Source organism: Dermacentor andersoni, chromosome 1, assembly GCF_023375885.2.
Source record: "Dermacentor andersoni chromosome 1, qqDerAnde1_hic_scaffold, whole genome shotgun sequence".
NCBI lineage: Eukaryota > Metazoa > Arthropoda > Arachnida > Ixodida > Ixodidae > Dermacentor > Dermacentor andersoni.
The window spans coordinates 8,056,549-8,083,532 of NC_092814.1; the positions used below are offsets into that span (position 1 = coordinate 8,056,549).

General features: G+C 44.7%; 1 protein-coding gene and 1 pseudogene across 8 annotated transcripts in view; both read right to left on the minus strand.

The window, feature by feature from the left end:
• Unc-115a (actin binding LIM protein Uncoordinated 115a) overlaps positions 1-26,984 on the minus strand; it is a 558,372-nt gene that overhangs the window by 139,591 nt on the left and 391,797 nt on the right. For all 8 annotated transcript variants that reach the window (XM_050191443.3, XM_050191440.3, XM_050191439.3 and 5 more), the window contains 3 exons: positions 19,933-20,075; positions 4,098-4,239; positions 3,922-4,035 (listed from right to left, as the gene is read on the minus strand). In XM_050191443.3, coding sequence (XP_050047400.1) covers positions 3,922-4,035; positions 4,098-4,239; positions 19,933-20,075 — 399 coding nt within the window. The remainder of the gene's footprint in view (positions 1-3,921; positions 4,036-4,097; positions 4,240-19,932; positions 20,076-26,984) is intronic.
• LOC126544213 (tigger transposable element-derived protein 6-like) lies at positions 4,246-7,364 on the minus strand (annotated as a pseudogene).

The window sequence follows — 26,984 nt, forward strand, 5'->3', positions numbered from 1 at the left end:
CCGGCCACCATTTTTGTTTTGGTGTACTGCACTGACAGCGGCAGGCGCCTGCTTGCTGACCCATTGTCATCCCGCAGCGAATGCGGGATGAAAAAAGGAAATGGTTCTTTTCGTGGGAAATTTGACCCGCATAATGATCGCACCCCTAATTGGCGTCAACTTTTTGACAAAAAAGTGTGACATTATGCGAGTAAATACGGTAAGTCTGGATTATTTTTAGAGTAAACTGTAGCAACAGGCAAAAACTGTAAAAATGTACTGTGGGTGAAACTTTAATGTTTATGCAAGACATTTCATAAAACACAATTTCTTGCTTTCTTTTTTTTACCGAGGCAATTAAACACGAAAAATTCTTAAATGTGTTCACTTATGACGTCCAATGAAAGAACAACGCCACTGGAATATTCTAAAATAACATTTGTCATTGTACCTGGTTTCACACATATTTTTAAAATCAACTTGAGCAAACTTTGGATTCCTTGCTGGAACTTCAAAGATTGTTTATGCCACCGAAAAGTTCTTTTAGAAAAATACTTTGGGGAAACATTATTCACACAAATGCCAACTAGCCCAATTGTTTTAACCCTTTGAAGGATTTTGCTGTACATGTACGGTGGCGGTTTTCTGTCCCGCAAGGTCTTTGCCGTACGGGTACGGTTTCGACCCTCCGTTTGAAATTTCGCGCCATAATGATGTGCAGACTGCGATAAGGTGCTGTGCGTAGACCCATGTTTCAAGGAGTACCAGACTCTGAAATACTATTGAACATTTTGCAGTTCTGAGTGATGCCGACACCAAAATACTGTTCCTAATTTTTTTTTACTATTTATTCCTGACTTTATACATTTTGTACATTCAAGATCCGCAATAAAGTAATTTGACCACCTGGGAAAGTTTTTTTCAAAATAATTCGACCCTCAAAGAGTTAAGAGAATTGGTAAGGATCGCTTTTGGGGTCTGGGAGGTTTCGGATTGAACGACCATACAATAAAATTGAGAAAGCACTCCCAGGAAAAAAAAAATCTAAATTTGCATTTACCCATAAAGCTCCAAATTTCAGGCCCTGATTTGTGATCATCTGGCATGACTACATTCACAAAAAGAAGTATGAGAAACTGATGGCTTTCGTCATAACTCCTCAAACAACCAGCTCATTAAGATGAGCCTACTAAATTCTAACCAACTGTTCTCAGTACTAATTAAGGAGTGATTCCCTTGCAGCTGATGGAACTCAGTGACAACCTTTGGGCGGACTGCATGCTTGATTACGGTAGATGAGAAGCGTCATTCCTATTGCAGGAAAGTGTAGCCCTGCTGTGCAGCAGAACAACTGCATGACAACTGCATTCAAAATGCAGTTGTTTTTGGCCATTTTACCACTGAAGCATGACAATTCCATCAGGCCGTAATGCCTGTACGGCCTTGAGAGTAAATAAATGAAATGAAAGGCTGTTGATGTAATCCTTCAGGAGGATTCATGCCCGACAACCCCTGCAGTCAGTGCAAACACTGAAAGAGCATACTCAATGAATATTGGTAGACAGTCAATTCTCGTTACAATGGACCCTGATAATCAGACAAAAAACGTCCGTATAAAACTGATGTTTTATTACGCACTCCGTAATATCCGAAACTTTTGCAGTTTTGAAAGAAAGGCGAAGCATCGATTACCATATCAAATTAGGCAAAATAAGCGCGGTAGCAGCAGCGAGCGAATTGACCTTCGTGCTGTCTCTCGCTTCAACGTGAACTAAACGTCGAAAGCACAGCGCATAAAAAGCTACCGGCACTGGGTGCACTTTCGCCACATTGCAGATCACTTTCAAGATACAGCGGCCACGCTGTAAGCAGTAGTCGCCGGAGCCCCCCCTTTCTCACCTTTCCGCCCCGCCTTCCTCCGTTGCGCGCACGATATTGAGCCGTGATTGTCTCAGCTGACCCTCGCAAGTCAGTTGCGAGCCCGTGTCGACACGGCAAAAGTATGTTTTGTACGTCTGACTGAAAAAATTTGCCACTGATTTCGTCCGTTGTAGCCAATAGTCCATTGTAGCGCAGTTCGTTAAAAGCGAACTTCGTTGCATTAATAACATAGGTAGAACAAACTAAGGCTGAAATATAGTCCATTATATCCGAAAGTCTGGTGTACACAGGTACATGAGCATAAACTGTACATGCATTTAATTCATTCTGACACATCTTGTAACTGTAATGCTCTGAAATCGTTTTGATAGTGTATATGTTGACTGCATAACAAATTTTCCCCGGATGTTTTCTGCCTGTGGGAGAAGCCAGACAGTGCTAAGCAGGCTGAGTAAGTCGGAATTTTATTGTGCTGCAAGAAAAAGCCCACGCTTTTGTGAAAAAAAAATAAATTCGGAAAATGCAGAACTCTAGCTATAACCAAAGGTCCAACATTGGTCTATCTATAGCCTTTGGTCAGCTCATCTATCTAGCCAAATGTGCTTGCATTATCAAGACTTGCTCTTCTGCCATTGTTCTGCATCAGCAAGTTAAATATGCCATCCTCCTACCGCAACTTCAAGCCTGATTAACAGAGCATGATAGCAAAGAAGGCTTCATTATGCAAAAAAGAGGCGAGGCATGCAGACAGGACATAAGAGTAGAGAAGTGGACAACATGAACACCGACTATGCCACTTCTCTACTCTTGTGTCCTGTCTGCACGCCTCACCTCTTTTTTGCATAATGAATCCTTACCAACTAGCTCAGCTTTCTGTCATTCAAAGAAGGCTCTTCTGCTAAAGCAGTCGAATAGTGAATATGCATGGCAATGAGTGTCTTTAGCATTAACTCACTGGTTCGACTAGTGTGCAAGATGGTCAGCACCACATGGACCAAACCTTATCACGAAGAATTGCCAAATTAAGGTGCCTAAACGTGTGGCAGGACATGTACAATCATTAGGACATGTCGAGGGGCTTGGCACAATGGTTACCACGAAACGCACAATCCAGTTGCTTTCATCAAGGGAGCTTTTGGACTTCGCAGATCTTTTTTACCCGCCTCGTGACTGGGACATGGCTTTACCTCTGAGGCCCAGAAACCAAGCAATAGAATTACCCGAATTACTCCTCCTCACACAAAATTCAAGAGGAAGAGAGACAGCACTCATTTTCTGGGATACAAAGGGGTGTTTATTTACCTGAAAGGACAGGAGAATGTCATGCTAACATTCTCTCAAGAAACAATGAGGACTAGTGATAAGATGCACCCAGTCCGACAATGCCCAGGTTAAAAAATCTTGTGTTACCAAGGCTGCCATTAAAAGTGCTTCTGAAGAGCCTGCAATGCTGATCTAGCCCCAGTGACTTTCTGTTTTTGCATCTGTATAAATCTTCACGGAAACAAGACTTGATAAACAAGACAGGCGCTGGCTAATGCAGGCAAATACCCTGAAAAATGGAGAGCTACAGTGCTGTGAGAATAGGTTGTCTTTTCCTCTATTTTCACTTCTTTATTAGGAATATGAAGGTAACATAATCTTTGTCTATAATAAATTCTGAGTTTACTAGAGATAGTTCATGCTTTCCTTGGCTTCATTACCTACTGGCATCAATGAGTATGGTACCCTTTTCCAAAGAAAGGGCAATGTGTGTTAGAAATGCATATAACACCAACACATTGTATTCAGGCACTGGCAACAGCCTACCTCTATAGACAATGTCATGCTGTCATTATCACAAGATGGTGTTTTTAAGCAGGGATGATGTTTACATTGTTTGACAAACTGCTTAGTCAATGCCCATCTGGGATGGTTGCAATGTTGAAGAAATGCGGAACCTCAATGGATGGCACGAAGAACCTGTGGCCTAGTACAGTAATGATGATGCACGTGTGAATAAATTTTCATTCCACAGGCTACTTTTTACTTTGTTGCAAGAGGATAATGATAACAACTGACCATTGTATGTTGGTGTGGTGCCAACGGAGCGTCCCATGGATGACCGATAGCTGGATCCCCGGTCAAACTCGTCCTCCTCCCATGGCCGAGGTCGGTCAATGTCTCGTGATGGAGCTGCCAGAGGAGAATACCATCATAGCACCCCAAGCATAGCATGCTATGCCCACACCACTCACAGGCATTGACAGGGTTGTCATAGCGCAGCCGATAGGTGGGCTCCTTGCTGGCTGATGGCGTTCGAGAGGCATTGCGCGGGTCCACGTGTGTCATCTTCCAGGCCCTGTATTTTTCACGCTCTTTCACTGTTTTGAGAAACACCTGCAAATAGAAAGGAAAAACATGGCGAAGGCGGGAGATGAAAATTCAAGACGATGAGCAAAACGCCTTGAAAAACAAGTCCACTTGTCGCAATGTTGGCTCCCGCTTTCACCTTGTTCTCATTTTGCTCATCGTCTGCAAATAGAAAGGGTTTTCACATTTAATGGCAGCATGCATTTGATTATTCTTTGGCAGCTTAGTTAAAAAGTGAACACCCATACTCTTTTCTTTAAAAACACTTTTATGACTTTCAAAACAAGTTTTCTCATGAATCCTCACACATTAACCCTTTCGCTGTCACGGACGTACCGGTACGTCATCGCGCTTCCCCCCCACAGTGTCACTGACGTACCGGTACGTTCTCTATCACGCGTTCAAAATTTCGCGCCTGGGCACAAAGCTGGCGCTCCCGTACTTGGCCACGCCATCTGTTGACTCTTCCTACAAGTTCGTATTTTCACCCCGACCTGTGTTAGTACATGTATTGAGTACGGTGCGACTGCCACGCCCCCCTCTCTTTTTGCTGAGTGGCGCGGTGGCTCCGCGTTCGCTGGATCGTGCGTCGCGCGCGTGTGGTTATGGGTTCAAGGGTTGTTCTGCCATCTCCGCCGGTTTGAAGGTTTTTATTTTTCTTCTGTTGGTGCGTCTGCTACGGCGCGTCAAGTTCAGGTGCACGCGTCGCCGTTGCCTCTCCGAAAAGAGTGACTCGATTGCTGCTTTCGCTCTCTCGCCACACCCTCGCTTCCGACTTGCAGCAGTAAACGTAAAGCCCTTTGAACTTTGTTTTAGCCTTTTTCCATCTCCCTCTTCTTGATCACACAACGTCCCATTTATCTCCGTTGCGCGGGCAACTCAAAGCGCATCCTCCCTGCGTGTGGTTACTTTCGGATAGCTGAGCGGCGCGAGACCTTCGTCTGTTCATTGGAGCAGTGGCTCTTACGATTCAGAATACGAGCCGAGCTCGGATTTGGACTCGGACAGCGTCTAACGCGACGAAGAGATGAGTTCCGCATCGTCAGATTCGGATGTTGAACGGATGTTATACAGTCCAGCCCACATATAACGAACTTGATCGTCACGTGGCATTTGTTCGTTGTATCCAAAGTTTGTACTAAGTGGACCACCTATAATACGGGAAAAAAGAGTAAGCGAGACGAAAGCTCACTTTATTTTTGAAAAAAGTCCGTGATGCATGTCTGCTTCTTCAAAGCTGATCGCATCACTGCCGTTTCTAAATTTTCCAGCGCGGTAATATGTTCATCGCCAAGGCCTCTGCTGCACACGAGTTCCTTAAGCGACGCGATGTAACCGATCGCGGTTGAAGCGTTCACAGCAACCGGCGGTAGAGCAGCATCCTCGTCATCGTCCTCGTCGGTCTCTGGGCAGTCAGGAAGGGCTCGCACTTCACGCACAATAGCTTCGTCAGTGCATGGCTCCGCAATGTCGGCGTCGTCATCAGCAGAAACGAAATCGTCCCAGGCAACGGCAGGTCCGGCCAGCTGCGTGTCAATGACGCGTTGCCACAAGTCCTCGTGCGACCGGCCTTCCGGTGGGTGATCTATGGCGTCCTCGGTGCCTGGGCCCATAAAACCCGCCTTGCGGAAGCAATTTTCTATGCACTCCGCGGTGAGTTCCATCCACGCCGCTTTCAACATGTCCACGGCGGCAAGCAAGCTGATGCGAACTGGCATGGCAGCATCAATCGCGATCAACAAGCGTTGGATGACGCGCCGCTGGTAGCACACCTTGAACGCATGAATGATGCCCATATCCAACGGCTGAATTTTGCAGGTTGCATTGGGAAGCAAGAAGAGCACTGTCACCGCACTCAAGGAAGGCTGCACATGGTGCGCCGCACAGTTATCCAGCACGAGCAGTCCTGTTTTTTCGTGCCATGTCGCGGTCGAACTCGACAAGCCACTCGGCAAATAAGTCACGACTCATCCAGGCTTTTGTATTGTTCCTGTAGCGTACGGGCACGTAGCTTCCAAAGCATCGCGGCTTACGTGACTTGCCAATGACAAAAGGCAGCCGCCGGTCACTGCCGTCCATATTGACACCCAGAAGAACGGTTATGCGCAACTTGCTGTTCTTCCCTCCTGCGCACTTGTCGCCTTTCAAGGCATGCATTTTAGATGGCAACATCTGATAAAACAACGCAGTCTCGTCGGCATTGTAAACGTCCCGTGGAGCATAGCTCGTGATTGTTGGGAGGTTGTCGGAAAGCTACGCATCGACGTCCTCGTTGTTCACAGACGCGGCCTCGCCGACGACCGCCTTGAAAACAATTCCGTGGCGAGCCTTAAACCGGTGGAGCCATCCATTGCCTGGGCTGAAATCGGGAAAGTCCAAAAGGAAGGCGAAGTCTTTAGCCTTGGAGAGCATCAGCGGTCCACTGATCGGAACGTTGCGAGACTTTATTTTACCCGCAAAGGAGCGCCGGGGGACGCTTTGTGCGCTCTGTGTTCGCGTCATGTCAGGGGAACACAAAGTGCGCGAAATTCGCCTGCCGCGGGTTCGCAGTCCAGCGAAACCGCACCAAACACCGCCGACTCAGTCAACTACAGGGGCCTGACAGCTTCGCGTTCGCTCTAACCGAGTGTTGAGGCCACAACAGTTCGTTCTATGTGAGACACTGTGCCATTGCCCCAATATATATTTTGACGGTAGCACCGCCCTCGTTCGTACTAAGCGAGCGTTCGTTATATCTGCATCTGTTATAAGTGGGCTGGACTGTAGTCAGGCTGATGATGATGATGATGATTACTAATAACAGCTGCAGAACATTGAAATGTGCATATTGCATTGACGATGTTATTAGTATACCAATCGTAGTCCAAAATAAATTGCTATGTTCATTCCCTGTTATGCTCGTTCCCTGAAACCAAGCCGACACTGGGGGTGCGTCACGGCCAGAAAGGTCCGACAGCGAAAGGGTTAATAGAAACAAAGAATTGTGTTGTGTGGCGAAACACCACGCCAAATTTGTCAAATGTGTATCTGGCATAGCATACATGTTTCATGGTTCTCTATTCCTGAATGAATGTGTGGTTTTTATTGGCACGAGGGCCAGGTATTGCCAAAGAGCACCATGCAAGGGTTCTCTATTCTTGTGGTAAAGTATATGCGGGAAGATCCACAAGATGTCCCAACAATTGCCTCAGGGAATGCAAATCATCAAATGATTGAATTACAAGGGGCTGCTTACAGATGAACCTCTCAAACTGCGCGCGAAGCGGCAACAGCGACTGTCGAAGTGGAGTCGCATCATGTTCTGTATAAAGCCCAAGTGCGATAAGACCCTATCGTTCCCTGCACATTTTGTGCTTTAGGTGCAAGTGAAAGTGTGTGAGGGTGAGACAAGAAAGATGGTGGCTTCACAAGTGGTGCCTTCCCATATGAGCAAAGGGAAAGAGGGGGAGGGAAGCTAGCTAGCGGCAATGCGATCAAGCACACGCAAGGGGTGGACGGGAGGGGTTAGCTGGCAAGCATCGAAATTACTGGCATGTGTCTCAGCTGTGCATGGCTGTAAGTGTGGCTGAGTGCATGCGCAGCCGTGCACCCTGCTTTAGAGGTAATCTGCCGCGTATGGAAAGAGTGGGCATGCCGAGATGGCATCATGTAAGCCGTCTTCCCACGTGTTTAGTATTGAAGGCTGTGTAATTTCAAGTTTCGGTGACCCGTTGGAGTGAGAGACAGACAAAGTATTCGCTTCACTTTCTTTTAAACAGAACAGTGCATATTTTGACAGGGACTAGGAGGGAGACACGACAGGGACAAGTGCTGACTTGGAACATAAGTTTATTGCTTGGAACGAGGAATGCAGAGCAGCTCCAAACAACGGAAAAAGAAAAAATTCATAGATTCACAGTCAATCGTACATGCTGCACTGAAGAAAGGAGACAACTAATCATCATATCCCCCCCCCCCCCCCCCCCTTCCCCGCTAGAAATTGGACAATATCGATAAGGAGGGGCTACTGACACATGCACTGCTTCGATGATTACACGCGTTAGTTGGTTACCATGTTTACTTAAAACCTGTGTTTGAGCGAAGCCACGGTGGCAAGCCCTGCTGTCGCAGTCTCTACAGTGGATGCCAAGATGCCCTTTTACAGTATTATGCATATTGTTGTTGTGCTCCTTCAGGCGTTCATAAAGCCTGCCACATGACAAGGGGATGGCGTAGACAACACCTTCTTTAAATGAGGCAAATTGATTTTCATGTTTGATGTTGCACTCTCTTGGAACAAAATCAGTATTAACCATTTTGCACATCTTCCCAAGCTTATCCGGAGCCGAGAAAACGACTTTGACACATACTCTGTTAGTTAAGTACAAAAGCGCCAAACAGACGACATAAGAGACACGGACAAGCGCTTGTCCGTGTCTCGTCTTGTGTTGTCTGTTTGGCATTTTAGTACTTTAGTAACATGCAACAACTAGCCCAACAAAAAGTTCTATTTGAATACTCTGTTAGCTATCTTTTTTATTCTGTGGGAGACATTATTATAGGGCACTACCGTGGTTTTTTCTTTTTCCTTTCGTGTCATCGAATCTACCAGTTGTCCTTTTCTGTTTTTGCTCAAACTACTGAGGCTAGTTTCTGACACTGACACAAGCAGCTGCTTGGGATAACCAGCCTTTCTCAGACGATCAGTTTGATGACTGAAGCAAAATGGTTAATACCGATTTTGTTCCAAGAGATTGACGTAATAGTTCTGCGGCAACCCGCAAGGTGGAGACAAGTAATTAATAAAGGGAAAATCAGACATCTGCCCGTTCGTAGCAATTGCTACGAATGGGCGGATGTCCGATTTTCCCTTTATTAATTGTTTCAAGTGAGTACAACATCAAACATGAAAATCAGTTCGTGTCTTGTAAAGAGGGTGTTGTCTAAGCCATTCCCTTGTCATGTGGCAGGCATTATGTCGGTCAGACGGGGAGATGCGTTAATGAACACCTGAAGGAGCACAACAACAATGTGCATAATACTGTAAAAGGGCATCTTGGTATCCACTGTAGAGACTGTGACAGCAGGCTTGCCACCCTGACTTTGATTGAACACAGGTTTTAAGTAAACATAGTAACCAACTAACGCATGAAATCATCGAAGCAGTGCATATCGCCTGGTCAAAAGATGCATGCGTCAATAGCCCCTCCTTATCGATTTCGTCCAAAGAACTCATTTTAGTGGGGGGGGGGATATGATTGACTGTGAATCTATGAATGTTCTTTTTTTTACGTCATTTGGAGCTGCTATATATTCCTCGTTCCAAGCAATAAACTTCAGTTGCAAGTCAGCGCTTGTCCGTGTCATGTCTCCCTCCTAGTCCCTGTCAAAATACGCGCTGTTCTGTTTAAAATGGCTTACCAACTCGCCCAAACGTCCGTTTTAATTCGCTTCACGCTGCCGGTGCTTTTCATAATAGCGTCGTCACAGTGCGGGTGACGCTATCAGCCGCGGGGGTGGAGTTCATGCGAAACCATGGCTGGCTTCGCTTAATTCGTACTGCCGATGTGAAGATGCTGTTGACGTAGCATGATACCTTATCATTTGTCGCCGATTCCCAAATTCATCAAAATGAGTTTAGTAGTGTGGCTTGCTGGGCCAGTTGGTGCATGATGAATGTATAAGGGGTTCCAGCAAGTACGGACGCGAGCACAAGAAAAGAGAAACGGACAGGACAACGCTGGACTTACAACTGAAGTTCATTGGGAATACATTCCACAAATCTCCGCCACGCATGTGTATACATGCATGCTTTTACATCATCCGTTATACATGACACAGCACTCATGCTTGTCACGCTCGTGCAGGCATGAGCGTTTGGGACTAGGGAAAGGGAAAGCCGAGACCTCTTGGTCAAAATGTTTCGCTTTTCATTATTGCAGCTAGTTAATCACCTAACAAGACAGCAGGGAGATGCCGCATAAGTGCTGGACCTGGAATTTGTCTCAAACACTCTCAAACTAGATATTAGCATAGAAGATGGCATTTTTGATCATAAAATGATTTTACTGACTTTTTTGAGCTAACATCACACGCGAGCCACCAAACTATCCTTACATTGATTATGAAGATTATAGAAGAGCAAATGATGCCAGCATCATAGACTACTTAGAAACTATGAGGATTTCACAGTGCTGCCTTCATATGATGTTAGTGGTTTGTGGGCAAAATTTAAAGGTGCCATAAAACATAGTGAAGAACATTTTACTCCCATAATACGTAAACGAACAAAGAGAAAAACACTCTGGATCACCCGCAGTATCATCCACTCGAAAAGAAAATGACAAAGAATGCACAGGAAAAAAAAAAGCCATTGGCAATCGCGCATCTGTCAGGTGCGTTAAAGTTAGAATTAAAAACGGTGAGAGATAACTTCTCTAATACTCTGACGAACTTCATGCCCAATAAGCAGATCTGGCGCAATCTGTCAACACCTGAAAACACCACAGTGCAAATTGAAATCGCGGGATCTCTCACACATGATGCACATGCTATAGCTAATGCTTTCAATGCCCATACCATCTGGGTACACACGCTCTTCCTGTCCGAGTGATGTTTCGTTTGCACCTGATTCAGTGATGCCCGCTGTCGTTATAACTGAGCCAGGTATACTGAACCTGCTCTTGAACACTGACACACAAAAAAGAATGCCTGGTCCCGATAACATTTCCAATGTGTTTCTAAAACGATATGCTGTCCAACTAGCTCCATTCTTACACAAGATTTTTATGGTGTCGCTTCAAGCAGCTGCATTACCTTCAGACTGGCTCGTTGCAAAAGTAATCCCGATTCACAAAGGTAGCAATAGGTTGCACATAGACAAAAAAATTATGGGGTTTAACATGCCAAAACCACTCTCTGATTATGAGGCATGGCGTAGTGGAGGCCTCCGGAAATTTCGACCACCTGGGGTTCTTTAACGTGTACCTAAATCTAAATACACGGGTGTTTTCACATTTCGCCCCCACCGAAATGCGGCCGCTGTGGCCGGGATTCGATCCCGCGACCTCGTGCTCAGTAGCCCAACACCATAGCCACTGAGCACCCACGGCGGGTTGCACATAGACACATACCGACCGATTTCTTTAACAAGGTGTGGCTGCAAATTAATGAAGCACATTAGCAACAAATCCATTATTAGTTACTTAGAAAGCAATAACCTGATACAACCTAAACAGCATGGTTTCAGGAAGGGCTTTTCCATGATAACACAGCTATTGTAAATTTCTCACGACTTTGCAGAGATAATCAATTCCGGATTTCAAGGAGACGCCATATTCGTAGATTTCTCCAAAGCATTTGATCGAATACCTCACTGTGAACTGATTGAAAAACAAACTAATTGGCATTGAATCTAACACTGTTGCATGGATAGCATGTTACCTCGCACTCAAATCACAATGTGTATCGGTAAACAATACCGAGTATGAGAGCCTAAAGGTTTTCTCTGGTGCGCCACAGGGGTCTGTGCTGGGGCCATTGCTCTTTCTTGTGTACATCAACAACATCCCATGATGTGTTGAGCCTAACGTAACAGTATATCTTTTCGCATATGATTGTGTTGTCTACACAACTGTCCAGTCCCTGGACGATCAGATTAAACTTAACACCTCACTAAACAGCATTGCAAATTGGTGTGGAAGGTGGGGAACGAAGTTCAACACCAGTAAAACAGCGTGCATCACTTTCACACATAAAAAGTTACCTGACATATTCACTTATAATATAAGGGGCACAGCAATAATAAGATCAGATATTGCAAAATATTTGGGCGTGACATTCTCGAGCTAGCTCAAATGGGGACACTCACATTGATAACACATGTGCAAAGGCATTCAGGCAACTCAATTTCTTGCATAGAAAATTGGCTACAGGACCATCCCATGTCAAATTAACTGCGTACAAAACCCTTGTTCAGCAGATACTTGAGTATGCCGGTATTGTATGGTCCCTGCGCCAGTCTTACCTCATTGATAAACTACATAGAATAAAGCACATGGCACTCCGTTTTATTCATTGCAGATACTCGTCGTATGCTGGGGTGACTACTTTGCGTGAACAAGCAAACATCCAGACTAATATCAGGACGGCGTATCGCTGCCATGAAGTTTCTTTCCCTTGTTTATCACGGGTGCATAAAGAGACAAAACAAAGTACATCAGGCCAAACTCCCAACATTTGGAAAGAACAAATCATAAGTGCAAAGACATTTTTCTGCGTGCTGCAACACATTTAAATATTCATTTTCTCCTTATGCAATTGAAGCCTGGAACCATTTGCCAGAGGAAATTGCGCATGTTGACTCTATCAAACAATTTGAAACCAAAACAAGTGCACTTTTCCATGAGTAGGTCTGCTTGCGATTGTTTAGTGCTCTGCTACAAGTTGCTACAACGCAACTATGTTTTGATTGTTCATACCCAGTCTGCACTTTTTGAAGCTCTTCCCCCTTGCCTGTATTATCTGCCTTGCACTGTTTTCTTTGACCTGCTCACTTTGTTTGCATCTTATTTGCTTGCATTGTAATGATTACCGCATTTCATTGCCTTCTCCTGTTTTGGCCCAGAAGGTTTTGTTTTGTTTCGCTTGTGACCCACTCCTGTGTGAGCCTGTAAAGGCTTACAGTATTGCTAAATAAAAATAAAATAAATCGTGTATAAAACTGCACACATTAAAAATCTCTTTTGTCACTTTAGTGTAACCTATAAGATTATTTGTTTATCTTTCTCACATACTCCTGTCAAGTGGGCAAGTGCAGTTAGTGAGAGTGTCACTCGGTTTAAGTGCACTTTGCTAAATCTAAATGTTGCAAGTAGAGTATTATACCCCTGTTACACGGGCGGCCTTAACTGCGGTTAACGTAACCATGGTTATCGCTAAATGCAGTTAGCGCAGCTACACAGCAGGCGAAATTGCGGTTAGGCCGCTAGCCGCGGTTGATTGCCAACCGAGCTTGGCAACCTTGGTTTAGTGTAACTGACGTTTTGGAAACGGGCAAAATGGTGGACGATACTTCTCCCGAGTGCAGTGCTGGCGCTTCCCAGATATCTTCCAAAAAAGCGTATCATTTGGCCTGACGCGGCAACTGAGGTACTGATTCGCATTCGGGATGATAATCTGGCCGCTCTGTGCTCAAGTAGTAGAAACGCGCGCAGACAGAACACTGAACGAAACGGGAACGTAGATGCGACGTAGGAATGTAGGAGAGATAACGGCTTGGGGGCAATGGATTTTGTCGCCTGTAAAACCAACTCAACGGCCGACTGCGACCAGCGTTTGCAGATTATTCCCAAATTATGCTAAATACTAACCTACACGTGCAAAACGCAGCCTTACACATTAAAACTCTCAAATATCACAATTGTTTTGCTGAAAAATAACATCTTTATACCACTGTAATCAAATCTCAAAAAATGATTCAAAATGAAGCCTGTACACAAGAGATCACGTGACGTGTGACCAGACTATTAACCGTGATTGGGATAGCCCGTGTAACTCTGGCAGACTACGGTTCGCGTTAACCACGGTTAAATTAACTGCGGTTAAGCTGCCCGTGAACTCTGGCCAGAGTGCGTTCATGGAAGGCACTTTGCTGACTGAGTGTGTAGCCTCGCCACCAGCAGTTTCAATGATACAAAAGGTAAAAAGAAAAAGAAAAACCCGAAAAGAAAGACACAGAAGTTCATTTTAGTTGTTGAACAGCTTTTAACAAATTAATCAGGATGGAACTCGCTCATATTCTGTTCTAGCAGGATCAACTGCCACCTTGTTGCATGCCACCTTATGTTCCGGATTGGCTAGGCATTCGTCTTGGCCGGCATTGACTTGCAAGACTCTTATAATAAAAGATCTTTTCGTTTTTTGTTGAGAAAAAGTTGATTAAGTTTGTTTTTATTTGTAATACAACGCAAAACAATCACCTTTTAGAGAAAAAAAAGATTTCTAAAAAAAAAAAAAAAAAAAAGAACGCTTTTAGTCTGTCGCCAATTTTTCTTTGCTGCAAGTGTGCTCCATTCAGAACCACATGGCCTTAAGTGCCCCTCAAGGTCCCGAAGTGCACTCCCCTTAAGTGCACTTAACTTGCCCGCTTGACAGGGTACTGAAGAATTTAAATCTGAAATAAAGTGCGGTATTTACGGTGCCGTCTGTCTCTTGGTTTTTATTCCCTGGCTTCTTTGCACTGATGTTTCAGCGACCACTCACGCATCCGCACATGAGAGGGTGCATGGTGGTTAGTTTTGGTTTCGTCTCGCGGGGTTTCCGTTCGTTACACTCCTAAAAACTGATGTCTATCTGGTTTGTAACGTCTCAAAGGGTCACTGTTTGATGCTCGCCCGTTTGTTGCTCACATGGGTGAAATTACACCTGTTCACAGTCGGACGATGGTATATACAAACGATGCTGCCGTATACAAATGGTGCTGCCATGCCTATGTTTCAGTTTTCGTGATTCGGCTTGCGAAAGCTGATTGCTCCACACTGGCGATGGAACGGATCACTGCAAGTTTCTGACTCATTTGGTTTTTCTGACGGGTGCCCCACCATCAAGCTTTACACAGTTCAATTACGCTATGGGCATGCACGCTGGTTGATGTAGTGCTGATGAATCCCCCAATCATGTCTCCATAAAACCTCATTTTGGAGCGACTCTTCATGTGCGTATACCAGTTGGTGCACACCTCAATCATTTCTTCTTGTGTAAAGGCTAATGGCGTTGTACTGCTAAAGATATTTTGCCTTTTCAGACCGTTCAATGACTGATAATTCCTGCTTCAGCGTAATAAGCAATGAAAATGCAGAGGTATGGTGGCGACCTCGGCACAGCCACAAACAGCTGCACTAAGACAACAAGCATGTTCACCTACCTATTGGAAGCGTACTGCATGCTTTTAATAGGCGATAACCCAAATGTGCCAGTGTTTTCTGTTGCCTCCTTGATCCAAGTGCGAGTCACAGAAATGCAGTAAGCAAAGGTGCAGTTGCCACACTGTGAGAAGCAATGCAGGCACTGCACACACGATGTCTGCACACAGTAGGCACACAAACAGGTGGCCCAATTGTCACTCAGCAGGTACAAACACACGCATTGGGAAAAGCTTCACGAGTTTTAGATTATCAGCTCTGCTGCAGTGCTACCTTTCGGAAACACTGCTTGATATAAGCTGTCCTTTATTGCACGATCATGCACAAAAGAGACGAAGTTGCTTTTAACCACGCTGGGAAAAACGAGATAGAGAGAGAGAAGAAAAAGGAAAAAAATTCCTATTAGTGCACATTTTATGTAATATGTACTGTGGCATCCCTTTTCTTCTTTGGGGGCACTGGCTCAAATTAAGAAGATGCAAATTTATAGTAAATATGCAATGTTGGTGTCTTAATTTGACTCCATTAATTTCCTTTTTTGGTTAGTGCAACGCCTATGAAAGTCCCAGCTGGTGCCCGTACTCATATATAGGCCAAAGCTTTTATTTCATTCCTGAAATAAGCCCTCGCCAGATAAGCTGAACTTGACTGGTTTCCAATTGTTACCTCAATGGCTGCAACGTCTGTTTTGGTGGCACCAAAAATGCCAATTTTCGGCTTGCTTTCAGCAGATTTTGAAGCAAAACCACCAGCTCCGCCGATTCTGATGCGTGTTTTACCCACAAATATTGGTCTGCACATTTCCTGATCACTAGAATTCGATATGAAAGTGAAACAGCATTTTTTATTGTCAAAGTAAGTATCGTCACCACTGTTATAAGATGGTGGCAAAATGAGTTTATGTAGGCAGGAGACATTGACGTGCAGCTTTTAGGCTTTAATTATGAAAGCTAATTCAAAAGATAAGTTATTTTACATGCTAAGCTAATGAAAACAGGGTCATGTCCTGTGTTTTCATCACTCTGGAGACTTGCATGCTTTGCAGGAGGAACTGACGAAGTGGTTAGTAGTCTAGGCAAGTGCTATCATCCTGATTGCGATTATAGTAGAGTCGACTTGCATTAATTTTACCCTGACAGGACTGTCAAAATTGATCGAATTACCTGGCAAGCCATATTATACAAGATGCAAAAAAAAAAGAAAAACCAGAACACATTAAGGATTCATTTGCTAGTATTTACCCTAACGGGCGCCCACTTTCTGTGTCCAAACTAGAAAACTAAGGCCAAAATTACATTAAAGCTCCTAAACAAAGTAGAAATTTAACACACTGTAATTTTTAGCAAGAAAATTATGTTTTGCACTATGGCAGCCAATTTCCTAAAGCCAGCTTCACCGCAACATCCCTGTTTTGCGGTAAAGCATACAGATGCTGCAAAGGTAGTTTTGGTTTCGTATGTGATTGCACAGTGCAGGCAGTTTCCAGCTCAATTTTCTAGAAAAAAAAAGAAAGCATGCATTAGAATCGTGTAAATACTGACGCGTGTACTTATCTTTATCGGGCGACCACGTTTCGCCGCTTAACAACTGTAATCGCACAGCGACGGACGCGCCTGCATGTATCCGACGTTTCTGGAAAGTTATCGATGCTTCTACCCGGCTGTCTGTTGTCGCGGAACCTTGTGTTATCTGATTTCATCGCGTAACGCGAATGGTGTAGAACTTTGTGGAAAGCACGCGGGTCCAAACGATTAGTCTGGAACATTCGACGACTGCTCTATAAAAGCCGACGCGCTTGACCCGCTGATCAGATTTTCGCCGATCGCCGACTGTGTTCGCCGGTCTCATTGTGCTTTAAGTGTAGCCTGTTTTGTGGGCACAGGTTCGCCCAATAAAAGCTAGTTTACCCCTTTCACAGTATTGCTACTGTGTTCTTTGCCATCACGACCACGTGACAATACTGTAATCAGACATTAGGAGTTACGGTTTGGGGCAGGTCAAAAATAGGTGCTTTCGACAGGAGATGACGTGTACTCAACGCATCCAATGTTCTCTAGGCTCTGCTGAGACGAAACACTTCCACTAAAGGGGCTGTGATTAGAGTCACCATAGGGTCAGGCAATGGGTGTGCTGCCTGGTTATGATCAAAATATCCGGAGAAGGCCAATTCTTGGATCAAAATAACAAGTTTCGGCAAATGCATGGGTGCTAGCCAGTACTGTTGGTCAGGATTAAGTTGACCGAAAAATTGAATTAACTGGAGTAAAATTAATGGAAGTCTTACTGTTTTGAAGAATGCAAAATATGGAACGCAACGAACTGCAAAGAGGATGACATGTTGTGAGACAGCGATAAACTGCTGTCTGAGAGTCATGACAAACATTAAACGTGTCCTTTACAAGTGGCCGGTGCCCCGTACTCAAGTCCGCAGTTGGTACTGGCTCGAGGAGGCCCTTCTTGTTCACTATGAGTAAAGCTTTCAAGGAGGATGATTGCCACATGCTCTGCTTTTAACCTATACAGCACTTGAGCTATAGAGCATTTTTTAACCACAGCAGACTGCTTCATACTCTGCCTTCACGTTCTCACTTTGAGGTAAATCCTTGCCACTGTGGTATTTGATATTTTTCAATGCAGGATGTCCCTCTTTTCTATTGGAGAGGCACGTGCGTGGAGCGACTGCAGTTTTTGTCTTCCTTCTGCTCTCTGGTCATGTCAATTATTGGAGACGTGTCTTAAAGTCTGTATGCATAGTCCTTGTCATTTTTCTCGCTGAGACACCCGTCATCACTCTCGCTTTCCAGTGGAAGACGTGTCCTCAGCAGACTTCATCCACCAAAAGAATGTGCATCCATTACATGAAACAAGCACAACACCCTGCAATTAGTTCAAACCCTTCTCCAGGCCATTCACCCGCGCTCAAAAGCAAACACACAGCCAGACACTCAGCGCTGCACTGCAGCCGAACTCATGAAATTGACGATTCAATGCACTGCAGTGTCATGACCACAGATGTCAACGGTCAGCCTGCTTATGTCATTTTGTAACCAGAGCTGCTAAATCACGTCCCTATTATATTTGTTTACTTCTCACATAGTTGATTTCCACCTAACCATGAGAGTACAGTTGAACCTGGCTATATCGAACTCGAAAAAGAAACGCCTATCAATTCGATATAGAGCCTAATTCGATTTAAGCCTGCTAAATAATTGGATGTCATAAAAGCACATACCATTTATAAAAGCACTTTATTGATGGAATTAGCTTAGTTTCGCATGAAATAGTCCTGCATTTTCTTCTGCTTGGGCAATTTTGCTGCCAGCGACGCACACAGCTGAGGCCGCAACCTTCCGCATTCACGCAAAAGCACCGGACTGGTGCAGGCGCACCAATCTCTTCGGAGGACGTGGGCAAAGGACCGTCATTGCTTTTCTCATTGTGCCCAATTTCACTTGTGCTCAGTACGATGTCGGCAATTTAGTCTTCGATTTCAGGCTCTCCTGTGGTCGCGACACCATCATTTGCACTCACGAACTCGTCCACCGTTGATTCGTCAACAGCTTCCGGAAATTCTGACAGCTCGCTCCAAACTTGGCAACACCGGCAACGGCTTCGTTGCATTCATCAGAATTTAGTCATCACCGAGCACGCTGAAGCTGGCACGGCTGAACCAATTTCAGATGAACCACTCGTACATGGCCATGCGTACACGTTGGGCGCCACGGGCACCGGGTCGCGAGCTTGGCCGCTTTAGCCCTAATCTCCCCTTATTCTTCAAGATTGTACTGAGAGTGCTCCTCTGAATCTTGCATGCTGCAGGGACATCCGACTTGTCACCGCGTTCCACCCGATTTATGATTTCAAGCTTCATGACGAAAGGCGAATTCTGCCACTTCATCACGGCAACAGTGCGGGAGAAGGCCCACAAGACGCACACACAATGAACCAGAAAAGCAGCGAGACAACTCACACTTTCTTGCACGACGAGGGCACAAGAGCCTCTGATTGGCTGTCTGAGCCAGGATCATTTTTTGCAGGGGGGTGTCGACGGCTCGTCCGAAGCAGCGCAGCCGCAGTCACGGTAGGGAGAGCGGTTGGATGGAGCCGCGCCACCGAGTTTGCCCGCCACCACGAGGGAAAGCCAACTTCTGTGGGCATTTTTCCGCAGCTTGACGTTCGATATATAGAGTCGTTGCTATTTTTGTTCGATGTAAGCGAAATTTTTGCTATATATACTCATTGTAAGTATACCTTGTCCAGAAATTGTTTGATATATAGAAAATTCGATGTAATTGGGTTCGATATAGTCAGGTTCGACTGTACTAAAAGTGTGCGAATGCTCAATGTTACGAATTCGCGAAGGAAAAAAATCTAGGCATTCCGCAGCTAGAGCTGCATTCTAGAAGGTTTATAGTGGTAAGAACAAATGTTCAAAAGTGCAAGAAAAAAAATCAATTTTATTTTACGACCAGTCTTATCTCCTATATACATGGACAATGGAAAAATGTAAAATTGCATGTGCTCGAATAAAGCATAGTTGTCTTGGTGCGCGCTCGCTTCTTGTTCAGAGACTGCCCAGAAGTGCCAATCTAAATTTTTATTGGAGGTGCTGCCTATGGAGAACACACAACACAAAAACTGAAACCAGCCCGTAATTATTTTACATTCATGGGGAATCAACAATTATTTGTTGTTTGAATTGGCGAAACTGGGCTTTAGTGATCACCAAGGGTCACCCAGGAGAGCACTGGGCTCTAAAGCTGGCAAAATATGAACACAGTTGAGACAAAGCTTTTCAGCCACAACTCATGCAGCTTACCTTGCCAATGCCAGTGGCAATTTTGGAGAGCTCTTCTTCTTCCTTCTTGAGCTGGGGATCCTCCTCAAAGGCCTCTTCCTCCGCTTCCTCTTCTTCATCCACCTCGTACTCCTTGGAGCTACCACTCCAGCGCCGCCGCCGCTCTGCAACGGTGATCAGGTGCAAACAGGTGACAAAATGAGTTGCACCATGTTGGTTGGAGATGCAACCAGCAAGCAGTGTGCTAGCCCTTTTTTAAGCAAAACACCAATATAACTTGCCCCGTTGGTGGCTGAATGAGCTCCCATATAAAAATAAAAAAGATCCTTGCCATTTTGGCAACAGCCGTTTCCAGTTTTAATCTGTGTCATGCACTTGCCAGCTGTATAAAGTCAACCCTACACTGTTCAGCTGCTCTCCATCACCAAGGAGTCACCAGTCCCATTTGCTACCCTACAGTCCCATCCCCAGCCAACAGAAATTGCCTGTGGTTGCTTCCCACTGAAAAATGAGCACATGCAGCACTCTGATGTGATGCCGCATTGACAAATGCACAAAATGTTTTTGTCACACTGCCAACCTGGTGCCATTGCACACTGCCACAATGTGCCTTCACTGCAAAACTTGTTACAAGTAAAGCGACGACAACTTCACCGCACCTTCTCATCCTCAATCGAATGGACTTGCAGGAAGGGCAGTCCGCACCATAAAGCATGGGCTTGATAAAAATAAAACTGGTTCAAAGCAGACAGCTCTAGCAAGGATTCCCCACAACTATTGTTGGGCGCCATTGCTTTGCAGAAAAACAACTGATTGGCTGTTAATCGATGATGAGCTGTGTTCAATGCTTGATAACATGGTTGTGCCCCTACACCCATATGTACAACATGCACCTGACTTACAGACTACCAAAGGGTTTCAGACAGATGACTCAGTGTGGATGTGGAATTGCAGACGCAACGAACCTTGGACCCCGGCCCGGGTTCAAGCCAGAGATATGGCAACAGTTCAAGGGCGCGATGGTGACACCCTTCGTACTTTTCTACACCTTGTACTACATTCTAATTTTCTTCTGCCATTTCTGCAGACAAAGCAATCTCTTCTGCCTCGGCTTGTGTCAATGATGACTCCATGAGCAACTGTTGACACACTGCTGAATTCTGTAAGCTCCAGATGATTCAACCACGAAGCATTCGATCAAACTCTGTGCGCAGTTCCAGGTGTCCGTAACTAGATGGATGGCCACAATGAAATCCCTGACCCAGGTAACGTGGTGTGCGGGAAAAATCTATGAATGGGCAACCCCATTCAAACTGGGTAAGAAATGCAGTTGCAGTAAGGCTTTATGAAAGTTCATTGACCCTCTTCAGCGTGCACTGCCCACTGATGACGTCCACACATTCGCTGCTGCTTGTTTTTTGTCTGATATGCCGGTAGCTTTGAAAACCTCTGGATGCACCTGGTAAGTGCACCACTTACCCTCAGCTTTGTCAAGTGGTGGCAAACTTATGTACTTATTATCCTGTCATGGTTCCATCCTCATTGCCACTGTTGATGCCATTACAGAAGGGGCAAAATTAACGTTTATTTCTGGTCCAAGCAGATATATACGCATTTATAAGCCCTAAGAGGGAGAAGGGCCAAGTACATTTGAGAAGATGAAGATTGCTAATAACTGCTGAGAAAAACACAGGCTACTCTTTCTCTGAATGATGCAAGTGCAGTTTGGTGGTTTTGTCAATGCATCAACGGCCTCTAAAGGATGAAATGTGCAAAGGTCAATGAGGCAAAAAACATGTATTTTCTCTCACAAAAGGGGTCAATGAGTTAAAGCTAAAGGTCAAATGATGCAATAGCTTAGTTCATCACACTCAGTAGTCAAGCAATTTGAGACTGCCTGGCCATGAGTGTACATGCAGCATGGTGCAAATGCATCACTGGCACTTGGCTGCAAACAATGTGCCTGCACGAGCGTGACAAGCATGAGTGCTGTGTCATGTATAATGGATGGCGTAAAAGCAAAACTTAAGAAAAGCTCCGCCAGGTGCCTTATTCAATTAAAACACAGCATGCAAAGCTGTTGCCATAGTTCACAGGCAAACATAAGAGGCCTTTGCTTTTTGATAAGGATGTGCATAATCATGATGCGCATGTAAACCTGGTGCTCGTGGTCACAGAGCAGCTGTGTTTCATTGAAATGAACTGCTTGAAAAGGCGAACGCTAGTTACACAATAAATCACATTACATAAATGACTGATTAACAAAAGTTCACTCATCAAGTTTTAAACTAAGTACTTAACAGCATATATTGCAATTTCTGAATTCAGTGATGTTACTACTCCATACCATTTTTCGCAGCATGTTTATGAAAGCAACCGCAGAACATATTACACGGAGCTTTAGAAGTAGGCAGTAGGTAAAAGCAATAAGTATAGTCGCTGATTCACAGTGAGGACTGCAATGAAGTGGTGGTGTCGAGAGATGTACTTAAAGCACCTATGGGGCTTGCAAAACCATGGCAAAACTTGGATGGGCCACATGCGGAGTTCTGAGGTGCTTGAGAACTTTCAGCATGTTCTTGCAACTAAAAAAATAAATAAAAGAGCACCAAATAGACAAAAGACAAGAAAAAAAGGCAACAATGAGAGTGCTTAATTAATCACTTGTATTGTTGCCTTCTTGTTCTCGTTTATTTAGCGCTCCTTTATTTTCAACTCGCCCAGCAGTCTACCCACCTTAATTACATTACTAGTTTTTTGGGCTCTTTCCCGTGAAGCGCTTGTATAGTCACCTTCTTGTTCTGGTCTATTTAGCGCTTCTTTATTTTCAACTCGCCCAGCAGTCTATCCACCTTAATTACTAGTTCTTTGGGTTCTTCCTTGTGAAATGCTTGTATGGCCACCTTTTTGTTCTCGTCTGTTAATGTAGGCATAAATACATTGGTTTTCTCAGTTTGGTTGGTGCGAATAGCAAACGGAACGCACTACTTGCCAGCCAGCTGAGCCACCTTACCAAGATGGTCGTTGTTTGCTTTCAGTCTGCGAGATGAAATGACGCTGGATCGTTGCTCATGATCACGCCAGTGGTTTAGTACTGGGTGCGGCTTTATGGAACAGGCACACACAGGGCATTTATTTTGTCCAACGAGTTACTATTTCATGTGAAAAACAAACTGTAGGCGATTTCTATAGCATCGTGAGCGGTGATGAAAGCTATCGCCTTAGCTGGATGATAGGACCAGCAAGGTACCGGCCCTATGGCAAGGCTGGTTGTGATGGCCAGTGCAATCTCCCTGCTGGCCACGGCCACCCGATAGCTCTGGCCATCGTACAAGATATTCAAATAATTGATCGTTTGTCTGGCATTTAATCTGAGGCCACATTTTGTCAGTGCGAGTAAAAGCAAAAACATATTCACTTTCATTTGCACTTTTGTGAGTGACCTACTCCACACGTTTTATTTTGCATGTGGAAATTCATTAACATGTTTAAGTGCATTTATTACATGCACACTACAATTACACAGCTGTGGATGGGCAGTCTGCACATATGAATGTGTGCTAGGCTATCTACACTGCTAATGTGATGTGCTTTGTAGTGCCCCTGCTTGCTCGACCTACATTAAAGGCTTATCCTAATCTAGCTCTCCTACAGTTCAGTAAGAAATGGTAATGACGTGCTACAAGCTGACAACAAAATCCAACTTTCCCTTTTTACTGCATTGGCCCATTGCTTGCAATAGCTTTCATCAACAGGAAACCTATGAAAACTTGAGCCTCTTGCGTCTTTCAGTGCAATGCAGCTCGTCAACAAACTGCATTTCCTTCAATGCAACACCACAGAATAAGGACTGCACACATAGAACCATGTACGCACCCGCAAAGCCCATGTGGCTACTGAGGTAGGCATGGTAGCTTGACAGCAGAGGGCCTACCATGCGAAAGCGACTCCTGATGACAGTGCCACAGCATCTTCGTGATGTAGCGCCATGGTATAGGTTTATAGGAGTACATTGCTTCATGAACCTCCTGCCACAATGAGTTTTTTAATTCTTTAGGTATAAGTCGAGTTAGAAGCTGCTATCTGTACATGTGAAGAAGAGCAGTGCCAGTGCATCGGCAGCATACGCACGTGCCCAACCGAGCGAGGAAATGGCTGCAAGTGCGCGTGGGAGAATTCGAAAGAAATGGCGAGCGTGGAAGATGTGACAAGATAGAGAAGATGATGTCCAGGGCGTAGGAGTAGTGGCGTGCCAAGTTCCTGGCCAAAGATCACTGTAGGGCACACTCCACCTGATCAATCTCCTTCCTGCAGCCCACAGTTGGTGAACATAGCAAGGGTGTCTGAACTGGGCCAAGTCAGTGTCTCTATTGCCGTCCCCAAGCTCTGGCTGGTGAACAAAAGGGAGTCCAGCCGTTGCCTTCCCCATCAAGCCTGACGGGCTACACCGCCATCGACTGCCGGTACTTCACCACTTCCTGTGCCAACGTCGAACCTCGCTGCCAGCATCTCCACCACAAATCCCACAATGTATGTGCCTTTGGTACCATGACAGACATTTTTAATGTGCTAGCATCCTTAGCATCCTTCACGCACTATTTATGTTTGTACCTGTCTGTTTGCATCTGCTTTCCTGCGTCACAGGGTAGTCCATGGCAGAATGGGTAGCACATTGGGCTGCTGTACTGAGGGAACAGGGTTCGAAACAAACCATCAGACCAAATTTGTTCAGAGAATATTAAGGCAATGTGTACATATGTGCCACTCAACCAACCTCTTTCCAGGGTTTGTACAGGTCTCAGAGACAGAAATGTTGTGCCGAAGCATAACACCGCCCCCCCCCCCCTTCCTCCCTCCTTCCCATCCCCCCACGGCCTTTCACGCGATGGAAGACAGCACTTTTCCTCTCCGCTTTTTTCCTTCGTGCATGCCAAATTGAGCTGCAATCGTCGGTCTCCCTTGCGTGCTCTCACTTCCACACATAGCACACGACGGGCAGCGACAGTGTTATCGCTCTTGGACTTTATAAGGAGCATCACAGTGACGGCAACGGCAAAAATTCGCCTAGAATGTCCATATAACTGCTATCGCAATAAAAAGCGAGCCGCCGCACCCACTTTTGTGCCACGCGCCGGATGCAGCAGGATTTCGCCGCATCGCCAACTTTGCTGGCGTTTCCCATGTCTCTTTTCCGCTCTTCTGAAACACAAGTCCGACAGTGCCAACGGAGAAGGGTTGGAAGGAAGACGGGAGAAAGCGGGAGGGAGTGTGACTGTGACAAAATCATGCTGTGAGGGGTGAAGAAATTCAAGGGATTTCAAGGAAAAAAAAATAATTCTAGGACTTTCAAAGGCCTTGAATACAAACTTTTCAATTTCAAGGGTTTCCAGGGGTTTGAAGACCCTGTGTGCACCCCGTCTTTCACGCCGAAATGGTCTATTTATTTATTTATTTATTCATATTGCCCACAGCGCCTAAGTGGCATTACAGTGTTTGTACATACATATAGTAACGAAAATGGAAGCAGGATACAAGAAATGTTTGAGCATGGCATACAAGAAAGAGGGCAGTATTAGTTTTCAATGCAAAACAACCAAGCATACACATTCAAAGCGCCGCAGCAAAGCTGGCGTTATAACAACGGCTGATGGTACACGATTCCAGTCACAGATTGTTTGGGGGAAAAATGAATTTTCGAGCAGTTCAGTTCGGCTTTTGTATTCGCGCACCTTGTGCGCACAGTCCAAACGGCTGCATAAATAATGTGGTCGTAGAATGTACCTATCGCGGTCTATGCCAGTTCTAGAATTATAGATGTTGTGGAAGAACTTAAGTCAATTTTTTCTTACTTCCTTGGAGCAGCTCCCATCCCAATGTCTGCTTTGCAGCAGTCATGCTAAGCTGTCTGCTGTAATTATCTAAAACATATCGGGCCCCAAGATTTTTCACTTTCTCAATTTTATCCTTGTCAATGTTTGTTGCAAGGATCCCAGACTGTACAACCATACTCTAGGATAGACCTTACATATGTTTTATATAATAGATCATGAGCTTGTTTCGGAAAAAACTTGGTATTCCGTCGGAAGAAACCCAACATTTTGCATGCTTTTCCCGTGATGTGGTCAAAGTGATAGTGCCAAGGCATGGACCGTGTAAGATATATTCCTAAATACTTGAATTCTAAAATGCTGCCCAAGTAAGATTCATTGATGTAGGTCATGCTCTGTACCGTTTTTTGCATGTTTAGTTGCATGTTCCATTTCTTGCACCATGTATATATTCCATCCAACTCACTTTGCAAATTTTTAGCATCATCTGAACAGGTTATTTCGCAGTATGCAACGTAATCATCAGCGAATAATCTCTAAAGACCCAATCTTTTCCGTTACGTTTGACATACTTCCAGGATTCCTTTGGATTGATTTGCAACTGCGTGTTAAGACTCAAAAAAGATCCGATTTGCTTCTAGCGTTACCTTTTGTAAATCCTTGGTAATAGCGCACAGTCTTTCTTTCAATAAGGAACTTTTTTTCTCCCTGAATTTAGCATATATTCTTTGCCTTTAATTTACCAGAGAATGTAATGTTTCTTTGAACCAGGGCTTGGTTCCAGAACGCCAGGCCGTCTGAATCCATGATGGAACATATTGGTCCCTTAGTACCAAAATTTTTGTTTTAAATGATACCCATAAATCATTCACACTAGAAGTTTCTGAAAGCAATTCGAAATCTGTTCAACATTTTTGTAGCGCAGAACCTATGCCTGTAACATTGGCTTGCGCATAATTGTACATCTTTTGGTCAGTGTTTCATTCTTCTTTGGCATAGGTTACATTCATTTCACACTGTACCACTGCATGGTCACTTAGACCGGGCAATACCGAAATCAATCGGTTACTCAATCGGTCCGATTTGTTAGAAACAAGTCCAAAAACTAACTTTTTCTTGCTGGCGACTCTCCTTTATACGTTAGATGAAACGTTTTTACTACAGTAAAACCTTGTTATAACGAAACTGGATATAACGAACTAATGGATATAACGAAGCAATTGCGATTCCCCTTGAAATTCCAAC